Source organism: Amphiura filiformis, chromosome 17, assembly GCF_039555335.1.
Source record: "Amphiura filiformis chromosome 17, Afil_fr2py, whole genome shotgun sequence".
Classification (NCBI taxonomy): Eukaryota; Metazoa; Echinodermata; class Ophiuroidea; order Amphilepidida; family Amphiuridae; genus Amphiura; species Amphiura filiformis.
The window spans coordinates 2,578,654-2,597,008 of record NC_092644.1 but is presented as its reverse complement, the minus strand read 5'-3'; the positions used below and the strand labels follow the sequence as shown (position 1 = coordinate 2,597,008).

The 18,355-nt window shown below is 35.9% G+C and overlaps 1 protein-coding gene across 1 annotated transcript; it reads right to left on the bottom strand.

Annotated features, from left to right (window-relative positions):
* Window positions 1-7,368: 7,368 nt before the first annotated feature.
* Window positions 7,369-9,022, bottom strand: LOC140138199 (uncharacterized). Its single transcript, XM_072160117.1, has 3 exons — window positions 8,872-9,022; window positions 8,201-8,297; window positions 7,369-7,670 (listed from the first exon to the last, which is right to left on the bottom strand). Exons 1-3 carry the CDS (start codon window positions 8,962-8,964, stop codon window positions 7,369-7,371), a joined length of 492 nt encoding a protein of 163 aa, XP_072016218.1. The 5' UTR covers window positions 8,965-9,022.
* Window positions 9,023-18,355: the final 9,333 nt, after the last annotated feature.

The following is an 18,355-nucleotide window of genomic DNA, read 5'->3' as shown; positions in this document are numbered from 1 at the left end:
AAAGGCAAGTGTGTATGGTAGGCGTTGCACGCTGACGCAATTGTCATTGCGTGCCTATTGAGCTCTCATGATCGAGAAATTATTATTTTAGCCATAGAGGGTGTAAAGCTTGTTCATATGCATGAGTAACATGACCATGCTATGCAATCTGTAGGAGTAGTATTTTCTGTTAAAATGGCCCTTTTTAACCCCTGTGACCCCTGGATGACCGCTGACGTTAAACAACCCATAACTTTTGTAGCCAGCTACACAATACTGCTTTTGACTAAGTTTTGTTGAAATCAAGGATGTGGAAATTGTGAGAGGAAAGAAAGAAGAAAGAAATGGCAAGAAAGATGTGGAAATTGTGAGAGGAAAGAAAGAAGAAAAAAATGGCAAGAAAAAAATAAGTCAGGCGATTGGATGCCTAACTCAAGAAAGAAGAAAGAACTAGGACACCTGTACCCTTTCAAAGGGCACAAGGTAAGTTAGGCAAATATTAAACATGTTTAGAATGTATTTATTTATTTATTACACTTTATCACTGGTATATACAATAATTATAATATAAGATCAAAATATATTGCACATTAATATTCAAAAGTACATACAAAAATAATGAAGTAGATAAAATATTGCACCAGTGAAAGGCAAGGACTATATCTTTAGAACAGTCCCACCTCTTTGCTCCCAGTCAAGTAGGCCTATAATGTTTGAAACCAACTCAGAAGAAGATGCGAATGGGACCCAAATGACTGTAACTTGTGAATGAACAATTTGTGAGAGACGCTGTCAAATGCCTTAGAAAAATCCAACATGTCTAATTGCCCGGACTCATCTATTATAGAGCTTATTTCATGAAATACTGTGAGAAGCTGATACAGTTGATCTGCCTTTAACAAAACCATGCTGTAAGTGATGAATATGATCTTTAATTTGTGGACACATAATATTAAACACTGTTCTTTCGATGATCTTACCACAAACGCACACCCATGCAGCAAGGAAACAGGCCGATATTTTTCCACAAGTTGTTTGTCATCCATAAGGACCATTGCATTTAAATTTCAGCTCAATTGGAGCATTTTAAAACTTGACCATTGACCCCTTCATGACCCATTTTAAAGGAGGATTTTGTGATCCTAGCATATTCTTTTTTATGACATTTTTCAGTAGATATACCACTGAAAAAAAGCTTATTTGAACCAAGGGTCTGGTTTATGTTTCAGGGTCAAATTTTGGACAGGCTGTTTTGTTTAAAATGACAGGCATTTGATAAATCCTAAAGACCAATATCTTTGTGTGCCCCTTTTGTTTCTTTACAGGTAAATACCACATGAGTTGATATGAAAGCAGCTGCTGATTTGATGTTATATCCTTCCTCAATGCAAAGCATCTAGTTCCAATAAGGTAGGACGTGAATTAAACTGAAATGTGATTTTCAAGAGAATCTATTTACTTCAAAGCTTGCTGTTCACTTATGTTTGTATTTTGTGATGCACGCTTTTTTAGAGGTTAATGCCACGCATCATTTGTTTTGAGGATATTAGAATATCTAAACATTGTGTTTTTAGAATCTTGGAATATACCAAATATTCCAAGGTCCAAAGCAAAATGTTTAGATATTTCACAAAATAGCGACCGATCACACTACTATTATGTGTGATTCGATAAACACGTCAATTATGTGATGCGATCAACCAAAACCAGTCGGAACTCGGAAATACTGATTTTGAGATATAGCCATACAAAGTAAATATTTCCTTTTGTTTCCTCTTGTTTTGGAAACTCTATGGCTCATATCTTTGGAACTGGTTGTTCAATTTCAGTAGGGTTTTCCGTAAACCACAGTTTTGTAAATGCTTTTCACAATCCTATAAGAAACTGTAAATTTATTATTGCCGAGTTCCGACTGATTAAGCACAACTATACATAAAAAAATGTTAGATCATTCACATACTGGGCACACAGCCAATGACTTCCCAGTCGGGTGAGGGGATTATGATCTGTGAAAACAAGCACAGGGTATATTGTGGTACCCAAATACACATCAAAATGTAGCAATGCTAATAGCAATGCCAGACACTCCTTTTTAATTGTGGAGTAATTTCTCTGGTGCTTGTTGAATTTCCTAGGAAAAGTAACATATAGGGTGATCAATTTGATCTTCACCCTCTTGTATCACAACACCTCCACAGCCTATGTCACTGGCATCAACAGAATACTTGAACTGCTTCTGAAAATCAGGTGCAGTAAGTGCTGGTGAACTCATGAGTATTGATTTGACTTTGTGAAAAGCATTTTCACACTGTTCTGACCAAATGAATTTGGCATCTTTCTTCAACAAATCAGTCAAAGGACTTGTTATTTCTGAAAAGTTTGGACAGAACTTTCTATAGTAGTCAACCATTCCTAGATTTACTGTCAATTGTACTTTAGACAGCTTCTTAAACAATTGATGGAGTTGTTCTATGTGTTGTTCCCAAGTTTGACTGTAAACAATCAAATCATCTACATACGCTTCACATCCCTCTATGTCTGCCACAATTTGATTTACCATTCTCTGAAAGGTTGCGGACCTGTGCATTTTTCAACCAAAATAGCATAATCTCTTTGGCACGGTCTCTGAGTGGAACCTGCCAGTACCCTTTCAAAAGATCAAATTTGCTAACAAATTTTGCATTCCAAATTTTAATTTTTGATTTTAATTGTCAATGCCATCATCAATTCTTGGAATTTGGTACGAGTCTTTGAATGAACATTTGCAGCTCTCATGTTCATGCATCAATCGGTATGAACCATCAGGCTTGGGAACAAGTATACACGGTGAACTCCATTCACTACTACTTGGTTCTATGATATCATTGTCTAGCATATAATTAATCTCATTTTTGAGATTTTCCATTTTCAATGGATTGACTCTAAGGATGCTGCTTGACTGGTTTTGTATCACCAATATCTATGTCAAGAAATGCAGCATTTGTTCTACTAGGCGTATCAGGAAATATATTGTAAAATTTGTGAAACTTTGTTGATCTTGAGAAAGATGACCTAACTTTGAGTCCAAATTAGTGAGCACATCAGAATTGTGCTCTAGCTCTTTATCCTGGTCAAATGTGACATCAGAATTGTCATCTTTACTCTTGTCTACATTGGCGATTTTGTCTACATCCTCAGCATGTTTTACTGTACACACAGGTTTTGAAATGCCAATGTCAAATAGACTTTCAGCATACTCTTTGAGCATATTTATGTGACATAACTGCCTGCTCTTGTGTCTACCAGGAGTCTTGATAATATAATCTACTTCACCCACTTTTGACTCTACCTCACATGGGCCATGATATCTGGCTTGCAATGGGTGTCCTGGAATTGGAAACAGTACTAGAACTTTGTCACCTGGTTTGAACACTCTTTCTTTGGTATATTTATCATATAGCTTTCACTATGTCATTGCTTTAATATTTCTCAAGGGTATGGATTCAGATTCAGGAAAGCGTGTTGACATATGAGTTTCAACAGGCAATATAAAAAATACATACCGTATTGTTCCTGGTAAGCGCTCAGTCTCTATTAAACGCCCACCAATAAAATTAACCAAAATTAAAAAGCAATAAAATTTACCATTAATAATCACAAATATACATAAAAAATGTTAGATCATTTACATACTGGGCACACAGCCAATGACTTCCCAGTCGGGTGAGTTGTTACATTACTTACATAGGGCGGGCCACCAGCCACTTGCCTTAAATATACACGTAAGGGCCCCTATGGGTTTGTTCAGGTTTTCCTTCCCGGAATCATCAGTACTTTCTTTAAATTTAAGTGCTGTGATCTTTTTATTTGATTTGAATTTAACCATCCAAGTATGTGCACATGAACCAAATAGATTAAACTAACTGGCGCAACATTGAACTTGCAGGAATCCATATCATTCATGAAAGAAATTCAAACAAACACAACTATATTCCCTCTGGCAATTCACAATGAAACCAGTGGAACAAAATTAATTTTCAACCTTAGATGTTTTATACCCCCTTTGTAAGATGACTGATACTAGGGATTGCACAATTTAGACAACTATACATTGGCATTTAGAGATGCATAATTTGGATGTTCCTAAGTTGACTAAAATACAGAACTAAATTTTACTTTGGAAGTTTAATGTTTTGCAAGATGAAACAGTCAATCATGATCTTTACATTCAACATTTTTGTTGCATATTTCCTTACAATAACATTGACCATATTCGCAGATTGCCTATAACTCTTTAAAATCTGTGTTTACTGCAGTTCATCCCGTGCTTGGCAGTGTACTCCCTCATCTGGACATAGGTGTTTATTGCTGGTCCTATATTTGGATTAGATAAATATAAAATAAAATTAAGTTTACATTGGATTTTAATAAATTTGAGACTTCCACTAATTTATGTGATACATTAGGTGCCTGAACGGATTTGAACACAATTTGAATTCCATCTAGATGAGGTTATATAGTATCTGTCAATGAATTGACCAGATCACCAGGCTGTCAATGTAGCTAGAGGAACTATATGACACAAATGGGTCAATGGGTTACATAAAAATGACCTTATATATGTAGAATTTAGGTCACCAGAAATGAGTTTTGCCTAAGGCAATTTGTGATTAAATGTTGATGTGTCACTGCAAGAGATATAACCCATATTAATTGATTTGGCTGAAATAGAAGGTGAGACATGATCAATTCTGTTCAAGCAGTGAAACATAATGATAAGGGTACTGCATGATACTTAATTGTTGCAAAACAACTCATCAGCCAATGTAACATCTACCAACATCAATCATAATAGTTTCAATGTTGTTCTGTTTATGTTGATTTTTATATTTGGTGGTCTCTTTTCATTTTCTAGCCGTCTTCTTGGTCATAATGTGGCACCAAGGGCATGTGCTTCCCATTGCCCCTACTTGCTACGCTCTGGAAATTTGATGGATTCTAAATTATGACTATTTTAAATTTAGCTGGATCAAAATCTTCAAACACAGGCTGGGGGCACTATTAACACTTATACTTGGAATAATTCACTGCTCATTTTTAGGACTAGACATTTTGCTATGTTCGGATATTATGATTTTGTGTATACTCACCATACTCAAGGACGTTTGGCATATCATTAGGCCCATTGGCGCTTCTGATAAAACCGAACAGGTTTTCAGTTTTGTCCTGATTACTTTGTGAGGCATTGATGCCAGCTGCTGGAAATATTTCCAGCAGCATGGCACAATATGACCTAAATCCGAGAACCATTGATTGCAGGTCGAAATATAACTTGTCGGAAATAAATTGCTTTTTCCTCTCTTGCTTATTGAGGGTTGTGTTGTGATCTATTTGCCTATTCCATTCGTTAAAAAACTCCAAACAGCAATCGTTTTCTTGCAAACGGGGATCATCAGTGCTCCTGAAACAAAAAACCCACAAGTAACAGAAAATGAGTCACTTTGATGATGTAGCAGAAAGATATTTTACATTGGTGAAATCATACCTACCTACCACTATATAAATTGTCTAGGTGTTGCATGCTGTCCTTCTTGGTGCTCCGATGTTTATTCTTTTCATTATGGGCTTTCTTTCAAGAATTATGTTGTATACCTGGTATATTATCAGAAAACATGTAAATTGATATTGCTTGATCTTGTTGATTCAAGTCCTTGGCGTGCCGCAGATGGCTGTTCCGTGTAAACTGATAGTGTTAGTGTCAACAATACCTTTTACTGTATTAGTATTAACGGTAAAATAAAACAAAACAAATAAATAAATGAAAATTAATTGGCTCACTTGATCGGGTGATGTATTCTGGAAATTCTTCAGAAGCACAGTTGTGACTTGGATTAGGTGGATGGCACTCTGATTGTTTACATGTCTGTCATGCTGGTAGTTCTGTAATGATAATTGAAAACCAATATGGAAATTACCGAAAAAAAATATCAAATGAGATTGACTGTAAGATACATGATGAATTTCGTCGAAAATACATTTTTTATAACTTGGTCGGAGGACTTTCTTATTGATGCATTGATATTTGCTATTTTTATAACAAAATTTTCACTAATACAAGCAAATATACATGTTAATTTCAAATTGTTTTATAGTGAGGAATGGTATAATATATTTGGGTGGTCCGGGTCAGTTTTCAGAATCCTAACCTACAGTATTTTAAGTTCAGTTATTAATTGACAAATACCAAAACATTTATAATAGTAAATTTTATTATTGTAAATTAAGATTTCAGTATTAACTTAATCTTATGTATTACATCATTTTCAAAACTATGTACCTGCAGGAGCTCACACATGTGGTCACCGAGAATATCATAGGCCAGATGATTACGCATCCTTGATGAGGAGGTGAGATGAAAATGATCCTTGGCTAACCAGTGCGGTGTTTTCAAGCTGTTACTGTTCAAATCGTAATCAAACGCATCAATGAACTGCTGCCATCTTACATCTTGGCCATTGATTTTTAGTTGCCTGGTCTTGCTGCTTACATGGCTTTTCTCCAGATTATTTCTGATCTTCTTGAAGTTGTGCTGCAAAAATGCAAAAATATAGACAATTTTGTGAGTATAATGTGTTCAACATCTGCTATTTATAATGTTTGCTTGTATTAATTATAATTTGATTATAGTACTACACCCTCGATAATTTAGTAGAGTTTTTGATTTTTCTCAAAAACTAATAACACAGTGGTAACAAAAGTTATGTATATCATAGGGCAAGGACTCATTACTACACTGGAATTTCAGTGACCCAAGACAAGCGGTTTGTTATTTATGATAAGAAATAAGGTACCGCTATGGTGTACCTCATTTCCTATCATATATACTGAACCGCTTGTCTTGAGTCACTGAAATTTCAGTGTAGTAATTGGATTCCTTGCCCCAATAATATACATAACTTTTTTTACCAGTTTGTTATTAATTTTGAGAAAAATGCAAAATAGTCACAATTTACCACAGGGTGTAGTAATTTTAATTATACGCTTAAGATAACTGTCTTTGTTCAAAATTGTGTTTCTACTTTTACATGCCGTGCATGAAAGACATAAATTTACGTGCATACAAGAATTACAGGGTTGACGTCCCATATAATAGACAAGTTGATCCATGGATGGAGCCAACACGAAAAGGTTAAAATAGGTCCTTAAACTATTTATACATTGGTGGTCATATCTTCAAAACTGTTTTATCAAATGAACGTGGGTGTTTTGCAATTAAGATAGTTAAATGGTGTGTCGCTTACATAAACAATGAAAGATTGGTGAAAATTCATTTTAAAATATCTTAACATTAGTTGAACCTGTTTTTATGAGACACCCTGTATACAAATGTGTCAGCTACGGATGGATCCATCATGAATATGTGTGGGTAACCGTTACAAGATTGGATATTGTGAAATTGGCTTCCACTGCTGCTTCTGATGATTCGAATTGGTTAATAATGAAGCTTCGATTGGCTTGAGCACCGTCACATATTGCCATGTGCACGAAGAAACCTTTCTGATTCAATGCAAAGACTGCATCCCAGTATAGTGGAAATAGTGCTTCTGCTTTGATTTGCGTTGTAGGCCAATAAGCAAACGGGAAGTGGAAACCTTCAACGCCGTTAAAGGTGAATTGGAGAATATGGGTGGCGACAACTGCTTTAAGGTTTCCTATAGAAAGACAACAAAATATATATACCAACTTTAAGATCATTCTAACCACAGGCATAGGAAGATTATCAACATGGGGGGGGGGCTGAAAATGAAAATATTTTGGTGAGGTGGCCGGGGGGAGTTTCTCCCACGGAGTTGGAATATTTTATCACAATTTTTAACTGCACCTAGGATTATTGGGAGACTGAAAGGCATTCCAATCCTGCACCAAAGTTTTTAAGGGGGGCTGAGCCCCTGCACCTGCTTAATAAGCCTTTGTCAACTCTTATTTCAGCTGACAATCAAGGTCAATTGTGTGCCTATAAGATGCGCATTGCAACATTTTGTTCAGTACCCACTCAATTTTACAGTTTGTAGACAAAAGTGACTCATATGAGTATATGTTAAATGATGAGGTGTTTTGTTTGATGACTAATACAATAACTTTCCCTCCCCCTGCTTTTTTTCATGATAGTATCATTATCAGTTGAATTATCAAAAATGTAATAGTTTTTATATGAATTCTGTATTGTTTCATAGATCCATACCGCTCCTGATGCATCGCAAATTATCGTTAAGTTCCCCAAGTTCTTCAAAGCCAGCAATTGAAAAGCTATCACCTTCTTTCTTCAGTTGGAGTTGACCCTGTAAAAAGGAAGATGCATCTCTGTAAGTATATATTATTACCTTAAAACAATTTCAAGTGTTTACTTAGCTCTAAATTTGACCTTATATCATCAGCTGGGTTTAAATTTGATGGGTGAATGTTTATAATGCATGAGCAGGCATGATGTATTTCCGTAGTCCAGTTGTTCAGATGCGAAATGTCCAGATGAGTCGATTGGTCAAAAACACATTCTACCAAAAGGTTTCGTCTCAAAGCTTGAGCGCGCGTTTGTAAAATCGCACGATTTGACAAAAAAGAAATGCGGAAATTTTTTTATTTCAAAAATTTTTAAGTTTTTTTCAGAAAAAATTGGCGAAAATCAGATTTTTTTCTCAAAATACCATGAAAAATCAGGAATAAAAAAAAAATAGCATTTCGCATTTGTTTTTAAATTTCTCATGAGCTTTGAGACAAACCTTTTTTTTTTTGCCTAATGTAGAATGAAACTGTTTTTGGGCACACATATATGTGATATCAATCATTTGAGATGCAATTTATCTTTAACATATGATTGTGGAAGATAATATTCAGTACACCTGTAATAATACTGACCTGTATCTTAATTTCATCAAATACAATAAATCCATGCTTTCCTCTTTCACATATCTTCTGTTCTTCTGCTCTTTGCTGCATCCATTCAAGCATTTCAACATTTAGTCCTGGCTTTTGTTTGATTTTGTTTTTTTTGTATTGGAGAAGGCGCTCAGAGGAAGGCGTAGAAAGCCGCTGTCCCGTAAGTCGCTGTAACCAGCTTTTGATCTGTGCCAGAGTTGTAGGCACAATTCAATTATCCTGTGGTAAAACAAGATTGAATTAGTTATTGTACTATTAGGTGAAACCAGAGGAGATATCTTAGAATCCCAGAATCCTTTGGAACATGATACATCACCACATATCATCATTTTGTTGTTGTTTCAGGTCAGAGGAAAGTTTCAGAAAATAAATAAGTTGATATATTATGATGAAGACTGAAAGACATGGTGAATTCCAAGGTAAGATTTTACTCAAGTTGCATGGTGACCCCTATACTATTAATGGAGCTTTTGATCATGTAATGGGAATTGACATCAGAAAGAGACTATTGACCGTGAAGCCTTTAATTAAGGAACAACCCAAAAGTTTGATGAAGCCCTATAAAATAGAGTCTTTTCTGTTAGGGAGGAGGGGGGTCAAGAAGTCCGATTACGTTTGTAAAGAAGTAGTTAAAACAGCGGTCAAAGTTGATCTTTTAAAGGATTTAATATATAATTGTAAAATTTTAATATTTTCTGAAGTACGATATTGCAACCTGCAAGTTGTAAGTTCATTTTTAAAGCAGCTGTACCAAGACTGTGATTCTTTTTTATTTGAAAATCCAGCAAGTCCTAATTTTATATGAAGAAAAATATTTCAAAATAAAATAAAATTATTATTTCTTAAATGTGATCAATATCCTAGCAATGTCGCACCCCTCCACAACCCCATAGAGACGGCCCTGTGCTCAATGAAAAAGGGTTGGAATTTTCGATATTTGACACTTACGTTATAGTCAGTCTACTCTGAAGTACACAATACCGACGCGGACGCACACATTGTGCCGACTTTAAAGGCACGCATACCTGCAGCAGAGACGCAGCACTATCAAGACTGTGAACGCGGCTTGTATATGCAGCGTTGTCACTTTGTACTTCAGAGTGGACAAACTGTAGAGGGGAGGGGGTTAGCCTTCTAAAGAAAGGACTTTCGTATATAGGGCTTCATCGAACTTTTGGGTTGTTCCCTAAATTAAAAAAATATCTTACATGGAGTACACATTTGTTGAGAGGGTATATCTTTTTGTAGCCCAACAATGACACGACACTAAACAACCATTATATAAATGGAATTTAGAATGATCATCCAGGATGAAAAGGGCTCTCATCTTTATGCCTTGACACCCCTAGGAAAAGAACCTTAAGGAAGGAAATTATCTTTGATGGGTTATGTTGTGTCTGAATAAACATAACATAGATTAAATAAATGGGCAGATAGAAAAAAGTTATAGTGGCAAGAGATGGCGAGAATTTGGGAACATAACATTCCAATCAAATATCAATATTATAACAACTTACTCAGGATCCCATCTGTTCTGTTTTCCTTTTATACACAATCTTTGAGCTTCCCAAAGCTTTTGAGTTTTCTCATTTGTAAGTTGTAGGTCATCCTTGTCGAGGGCTTTGAAAATGCTCTCCATGTCATGATGGTCTTTTTGAGTGAGTCTAAGTTTAGTTGATATGTCTTTGTGGTATTGAGCTTTTGCAGATGCCGCTTTCAATTTACGCTTCAGTTCTTGTACTGTAGTTGTCGACTTGGAGGAATGTCCTGTGTTTATTCTGGATAGTTTTTGCCTTAGCCTATTAAAAAGTTTCTCGCATTCTGTGCATCTAGCATCCTGTATTAACTCCTCACATTTGTTTGAACGAATTATGTTTCGCGATTCAAGTTTTTCAATTGTATAATCATCTGCCATTTGTAGTTCCTCATACTGACTTCCTATTACACCAGGGCATTTTATTAAATTTTGCAAATATTTGAACAATTCATTTAAATGATTTCTGGTGTTGATCTGTGTTGAAATTGACTCCGGTAAGTTAATTATAGTTCCTTTGTAAGTGATTGTTGATTGTAGATTATGATTAATTTTGATTACAGTTGCTGGAAACATCCCATTGATTGGTTGAAGTTCATGTTTAATTAGTGTTATCCCTGATTGGTCTTGAAGAATTTCCCACGATTTTGGTTTGATTTCATAAATGATTTCCTGTAAACTTTGGATGTTTGGAATTTCATCAATGTTTGTCATTGTCATCTCAACAAATTGTGATATAAAACCATCTTCAACGTTGTTCTGTTTAGCACACAAGTTGGTATATATAGCTGTAAATTTATGGTTAAGGAAATAACAAAAAAAAATCTAATTTTATATTGTGTTATCATTTTCACACAGGTCATCTGCTGTAACGAACTCCACACCTTTCACATGAGCTGACTTCTGACGTCATTGCATGACTTTGTGCGCATGCAGCACCACAATTAACATTGTTTTTTGCCTGGCAGTATGCGCACGCACCATAATAAAAATGTAGACATTTATATAGCGCTTTATGCCGTAAACAGCCTCTAAGTGCTTTACATTTATTCCGCCGTCATTAGAATATGTCGGAACCACGTTTGCAGCCTACAAGTGGCGCAGGGTCCATCAGTACAACGACTGTGACTACCCCTAACAGCTTCCCATTGCACCTGGGTGGGGTGAGGCAAGCGAGGCAAAGCGCCTTGCCCAAGGGCGCAACACGGTGGTGGGACGGGGAATCGAACCCACGCACGCCGAGCAAGCTCTCAGATTATGAGTCCAAGGCCGTAACCACTGAGCCACTCCCGCCATATAACAATAAGGTGTGAACAGTGTGGTGGTTGTATGCAGTTCGCTCAAGCATATCGATATATCAGTCCCTTGAGGTCAACTCATCTATAGGAAACCTTAAAGTGGCCACACAATGGAAAATCACAAAAAAAAGCCCAATAGTCTCCATGTATAAAGGATATTTTCTGTCACCGCTTATTGTCTTCCTCTCTTTTAACACTCCAAATGCTTCGGTCATCAGCTTGCCAAATACTGCGATATTGGATTGGCCATTTGCCTCACTGTAAATTTGAAATGCCTCCTCCACAGTTAAGTTGCACCCTTCTTTCTTTGCAAATAATGACTGTAATAACCTGGAAAAAATCACAGTGGAAAAATGTGTCAATAGGTAAATAGTCCATATTTTTTGCAGCACAACTTTAAGAAAATAGGAAACAAATTTGCTAAAGCAGATTGTGTTTAAATAAGAATATATTTTTTTAAATTGTGAGTTTGGTCCGAAGGTTCTCTAGTCCGAACTTCCGAAGGTTCTCTAGTCCGAAGGTTCTCTAGTCCGAATATAGAATTAGGGTTAGGGTTTAGGGTTAGGGTTATCGAGACTGATTCTATATTCGGACTAGAGAACCCAATATTCGGATTAGCGAACCTTTTTCTGAATTAGGACTAGCGAATGGTAAATAACGTGTTCGGACTAGTGAACCTTCGGGCTCAATGAGCCTTCGGGCTCAATGAGCCTTCGGACTAGGGAACCTTCAGACTAGAGAGTTGTCATCGTATGGTCTACTCAAATTTTGTAAACCCTATTGCAAGAAATCCATACAACTATTCCCAATATTAGCCTTTGCAACTCATCACATGAAGGTTGCCTGTAGGCTGTATGTATTATCACAGCAGATGCAGGAGAGGAAAATTGGTAGAGTTGCACCGATTAACATCCTCATTTATGTTGTATGTTATAGCCAAGGCCAAGTAAAATATAAAAAAAATCATGTCCCAATTTTTCTTTAATGAAGGAGATAGAGGGGGCTTTTTATTTTTTATTGCAAAGTCAGTGTAAAAGGTTTTTACGTACCTATACAATGTTGTCTGGAAAGAGGACGATGCCTCTTTTATTTCGTGGGCCTGAGAGGTAGGCCCCTTCTAGTGACCTTAAAACCTTCCACAAGTGTTCCATGTATATTAGCAAGTCTATAAAAAGCATCTCAACTTCCTAGAGATATTTTTTGAAAAGTTACAACTGAATTTCAAAAAATAAAACATTGTTGAATAAACAGAAAAAAAGGAAGTAGGAGGGGACATGAAGTATGTTTATTGTTTTGTTTGGCCTTATAATTATGGTACATTTTGTTGTAAAGAGTGTGACAGTGACTCTCGATCTTCAGGTGTTACTTTAATATGAAAATAAAGTAATAAAATTTGATGCTGTATTGAATGTGTACGGAAATTTGTTTCATTTCTTTATGTTTAGTCTGTTTTATAAATGAAAATATATTCTGTACATGTAATAACTATACGGTTCATTAAATACATATCTTGTAAATTGCTCTACATTGAAACAATGGTAATTATATTCAATTGCAATATTTCATTTTGCAAAATTGAATTTAATGTTGGATGAAAATATATTCCATTTCTCCAATATCATTTGTGTGAGCTATTAAAATGATATGTTTTTCAAACGTGGTTCATCTAAATGGAATTGGCCAATTGCGTTTGCAGGTCAGCAGAACAATTTTAAATCTCTACTGACTGGGCCTACAATGATGATGGTCAGGGGGACATAGTGTTGATGTGATACATGACATGTGCATACGTTTTCTTTATAACGAAGTAGACTAAAAATTAATTTGCAAGATTGACAAAAATATGTGCGTCTCTGATCATCCCTCTGCGGCGCACCCTTCCTCAGCACGTACCAATGGAGTATCACCCTGGGGTACTAGTAGCAGGATCCCCTCCCCAGCTCAGTCAACAGAAATATTGTGACAAAATTTATGATATGCATCTTCCTTTTGGTATTTTAGACCTAAAATTAACACCATTTTGGGTAATTTAGCATTGGTTGAGATGAGGTTGTTTGTGCCGGCTGTTTTGAATATTGCTTAATGTCTTCTATAGCTTTCTATGGTGGTTATTGAGTCTAGTCTTTGACTGTTTGGGATGAAATAGCTTTGTGTTGAATTAGTTTGTAGCGGGGGAGGGGGCACTCGACTTTGGAAGTGACTGGGATGAGCAGACAGCAGTTCCCAAAATGTTTGAAAAAGGGGGTCTTTTGGTGACTGGAAAACAAAGAAAGAGGGTCATTGGGAGTTCAGTAAAACAAAAAAGGCGGTCAATGGTGAGAGGGTGTTGAATAATGGGGGTCATTGTGGCCGCACATCCCCGTCACCCATTTTAGTGAGTGCTCCCCCCCCCTCGAAGATTGACATTAAAAATAGGCTACCCCTATGCCTGAAGGCGTCGACGCCAGCAGGTAGAAATTAATCCGACCCTGTCACCCCTCAACAATTTTGGTGGCTATGGAAAAAAAGTACCATTAGGCCACCCCCCCCCAATAATTTGGTAAATAATATAATCATTTGTTTTAAATAAAAGGCAATTTTATCATATTCATAGTGTTTCTTGCCATTTTGAATAGAATTTCTGATTCTCTCTGAAGAGAAATCTATTTTGTCTCGAAATAGTTGATCGTTTCAAGACAGTATTTATAGTACCCAATATACTAAACATCTCAAAAAAAGTAATAAATAATAATGACCATTATTCAAAAACGGGTGATTGTATTACAAATATGTGAAATGCGTTGGAAGCAGAATTTATTTCTGCACATTTTGACAACTCATTTGTAGCAATTAACTAAATATTGACGTCACAGCGTACATTTAAATCAATGAAAACCAAGATTTGAAAGTTGCAGTATTTTGTATTCAGTGTAATAGAAAGAAATCTGTGTAATGATATCCGAGTGTTTTTGTATTGTAAAAATTTGTGCAACTTTCAAATCTGGGCCATAGTATCAAATGAGGTGTCAAAATGCGCAGAAACAAATTCTGCTTCAAACGCATTTTAAAGATTTGTAATACAATAGCCCCTTTTTGATTAATGGTCATTATTTTAGGGGGGTAGTTGCTTTTTTTGATATGTTTATAACACAATTAAAAGGGCATTTCGTGATCCACAGCCTCATCCCCCACTTTTCTCCAAAAAAAGTTGAGATTTTTATATCACTGAAACCCCTGGCTATAGTTTATGTACAAACTATTTTTTGCAGATTAATTCGTTTAGCAAAGATATCGTGAAATTTGAATTTCGTTCTGGTGCACCAGAACGAAATTACAACGCATTGTCTATGGAGCAGTGTAATACACATAATCATGCATAACTCGCGAACGCAAAATCGGAATCAACTGAAATTTTGGGAATAGGTTTTTTTCGTGGATATCTAATGAAAAATGACATACATTGAGGATGCTAGGATCACGAAATACTCCTTTAATTACGTGATTTGTGCATTATAATAATTAACACCATGGAATCTAAAAATTATTCTTCGATTGGTCTTCAGATCTCTAAAATTTGATGCTAGATTCGATTTTGAGAGTCTGTGACAAAAAATAGACAATCTTTTTGTATCTCAGGGAGGTTGCACTGTAAATGGTGAAGATATTTATAAAAAAAAAAGGACACAATTTATTGAGATTATTACGCTTTGGGTGTTGTCAGACATTTGTGTGGTGGATCGGGAAAATTAAAGGTCCGTAACCCGATCGACAGCATCATCCCCCCGATTTTTTTCATTGTTGATGAGGTTTTGGTATCACATAATAGAGTTGTTAATATTGAACGAAATTGGACAAATGGGGTATCAAAATGCCCGTAAATAAATCATCTTTTATTCCATGTTTAAATATTGTGAACATAATGATTAGTTCTAACGCTATAGGTGTATTTATAACACCTGCGTTACTTTATACTCGTATACAGGGTGTCCCTGAAAGAACTGTATCGTCGGAATCATATAATTGATTGGGCATTTTAACGCCACAACTAAAAATAACTAAATACTTGCAGTTGAGGAACTAATCAGCTATCACATAGGCCTACTTTTTGAATTTTGACCATGGACCACAGCGTTCTTGAAATATAGGAATTTTTCGAAACTCTCATTAATAAGAAGCCTTTCCACGGATTCAAATATCGATTGATGATCTATAAAAAAAGAAAAAGGTAGACACCGAAAGGAGGTGGGGTGTCTTTCAGTGAGAAGGCTAAAGGGTGGTCTTTCCGCGAGACTGCCATTCAGAATGGGGAAAATCTTGCCAAAAAAAGGGGGGTGGGGTAATTCAGTGAGACTGGTAAAAATTTTGGGTCAAGATATGAAAGTTGATAAGGCTAATGAAATGAAATGATTAGTTTCCTGACACATCAAGTTTCTTTCAGTGGTATATGAGGTCATAATTTCATTATTCATTATTTTTGGAAAATTACATTATTGTCAAAACTTCCATTTACACGGCTATTACCTATATTGTTGTTAATAGACCATCTCAAAACGGGTATTATTAAATGCTCAGATCTTCATTGCAGACATTTTGCAACAGCCGGATTGAGAAATGATTTGAATTTGTTTTAATTAAAATGAAAAGAAATGTGCAACTTTTAATCACTAGAAACATGACGAGGTAATCCTTAAATTTACATTATTTAGGCCCTACCACATCCTCTACGACAACTAAGAAAAACTTCTGATTGTGATCAACAGGGAATGTCAGACATTTTGAGAGTTTCAATTTTGATTATTTCCATCTCAATTTCAGATAATTGACTTTTATATGAAAATAATGAAAGTTTTGGTCAAATTGAAAAAGTTAATAGGGTGGGTGACAGGAAACTAATAATTTCATTTCATTAGCCTAAACTGGTGTCATCAGTGAGAGATAATAATTATAATTAATAAATTAGAACACGCTTTTTCCTAAATAGAACCAGTCGATGTCGATTCCATCCAACGAAAATGGCCCGTATTTATCACACGGGAGGAATGGTGGGTAATAGCTTAAACCACTAGGGCTTACAGGTGGTGTTTAGGGGGGGGGGGTGCCTCATAGCAAACACAAATCGTTTTTAATTGCTGAATATTATTATGTTGGGCAACGGTGCCCAGAATAGAGCTGAATATGTTCCTGCGCGGGGGTGTAGGAACTTCTGCAAAGCGTTTTTGACAGTTTTGATAATGATTTATACCCTTTACCTATCATACCCTTTATAACCTGAATTTAACGTTCTCTCAACCTTTTGCGAATGGTGCCGAAAATGCTTTGTGTTTTCTGGGCACCCCCACACCCGAATATTTTTGGCAAAATCAGCCCATCTTTGGACCTAACAGCTCATACTACGGGATCTTTATTTGTGAGTGTATGGGGTGTGTTTATGGGGGCGGGGGTAGTAACTAGGCATGAGAATGTTCAGTTTTAAACCTGAAACCAGGGTTTCTTATTGTTCAAATGTCCGCACTTTCCTTTATAATTTCAGCCCATTTGGCATTGTTAGCAGCCCATTTGCACGCACTTTTTCAAGTTTTTTCAAACACTTTCAGGTTTTTTTCATTGATGTTCATTCTCATACCTGCTTCATGCATGAGTAACATTATGGGACCAAAATGATGCACACTTGGTTTTTTTTCGTGGATGAACCATACCATAAACCCATATTAACACTGGACATGACAAGTAACATCATACACATTTAATGAGCAAGAAGAGAAAGTTTGAAATTTATTATATTTAATAATGCTTTCATTTCAACGAAAAATAATGTGGAGAACAGTACTCTATTCTGAAGGACGGTTCCATTTCTCCAAATTTACATTGAGTTTCATTATTCCGAAGGGTCACATTCCGAAAGCTCGATAGGCTATTTGTTTTTTCTGATGAAGGGTCATTCCAAAATTATGAGTATAAATGACCCTTCGAAGTAATAACGAGCCTATTAAAGCTTGCTCTAAATTTGGAGCATTGGCTCTTCAAAAGAACAACCATTGCTGTAAATTCTGAGTAACGATGGAGTAATGAACCTTCGGAGCAATTATCCTGCATAAACATTCATAATAACAACGCTTCATAATATCGAGGCATGAATGCAATCATGCATTATTTAAAGAAAAAAGTTTCCACGGCTTCAGAGGGGACTCGAAACAACGATATGTTACTTCTATACGGTCATTCGTTCAGTATAATGCTTAGCCTATATGCATCTTTACAGATATGTAACAAAGTGAGAAAAAATAGAATTTATTTTGAAAAGAAATTAGCAATTTTTGTAATCACGAGAAACATTATGAGGTAACCTTAAACGATATAGACTACCCTATAACTAAGAAAAACTGGTGATTATGATTTGTTGATTGATTGATTGATTTCATTTTGTTTCCATACAAAACATAACATGATAATAATAGGAAATACACACGAGGGGGTATCCAAAAGTTTTTGACATCACCCAGAAGTGAAAGAGCTATACCGATGAAATTTTGTCAGTGTAATCACTGGTCCTATGTACATTATGGTCCAAAAATGTTTACTTTCTTTACAGGTGGCGCTATTAAAATGGACAGTAGGCGCATAACCTGCAAGATGGTGAAAATTGAGGCACACA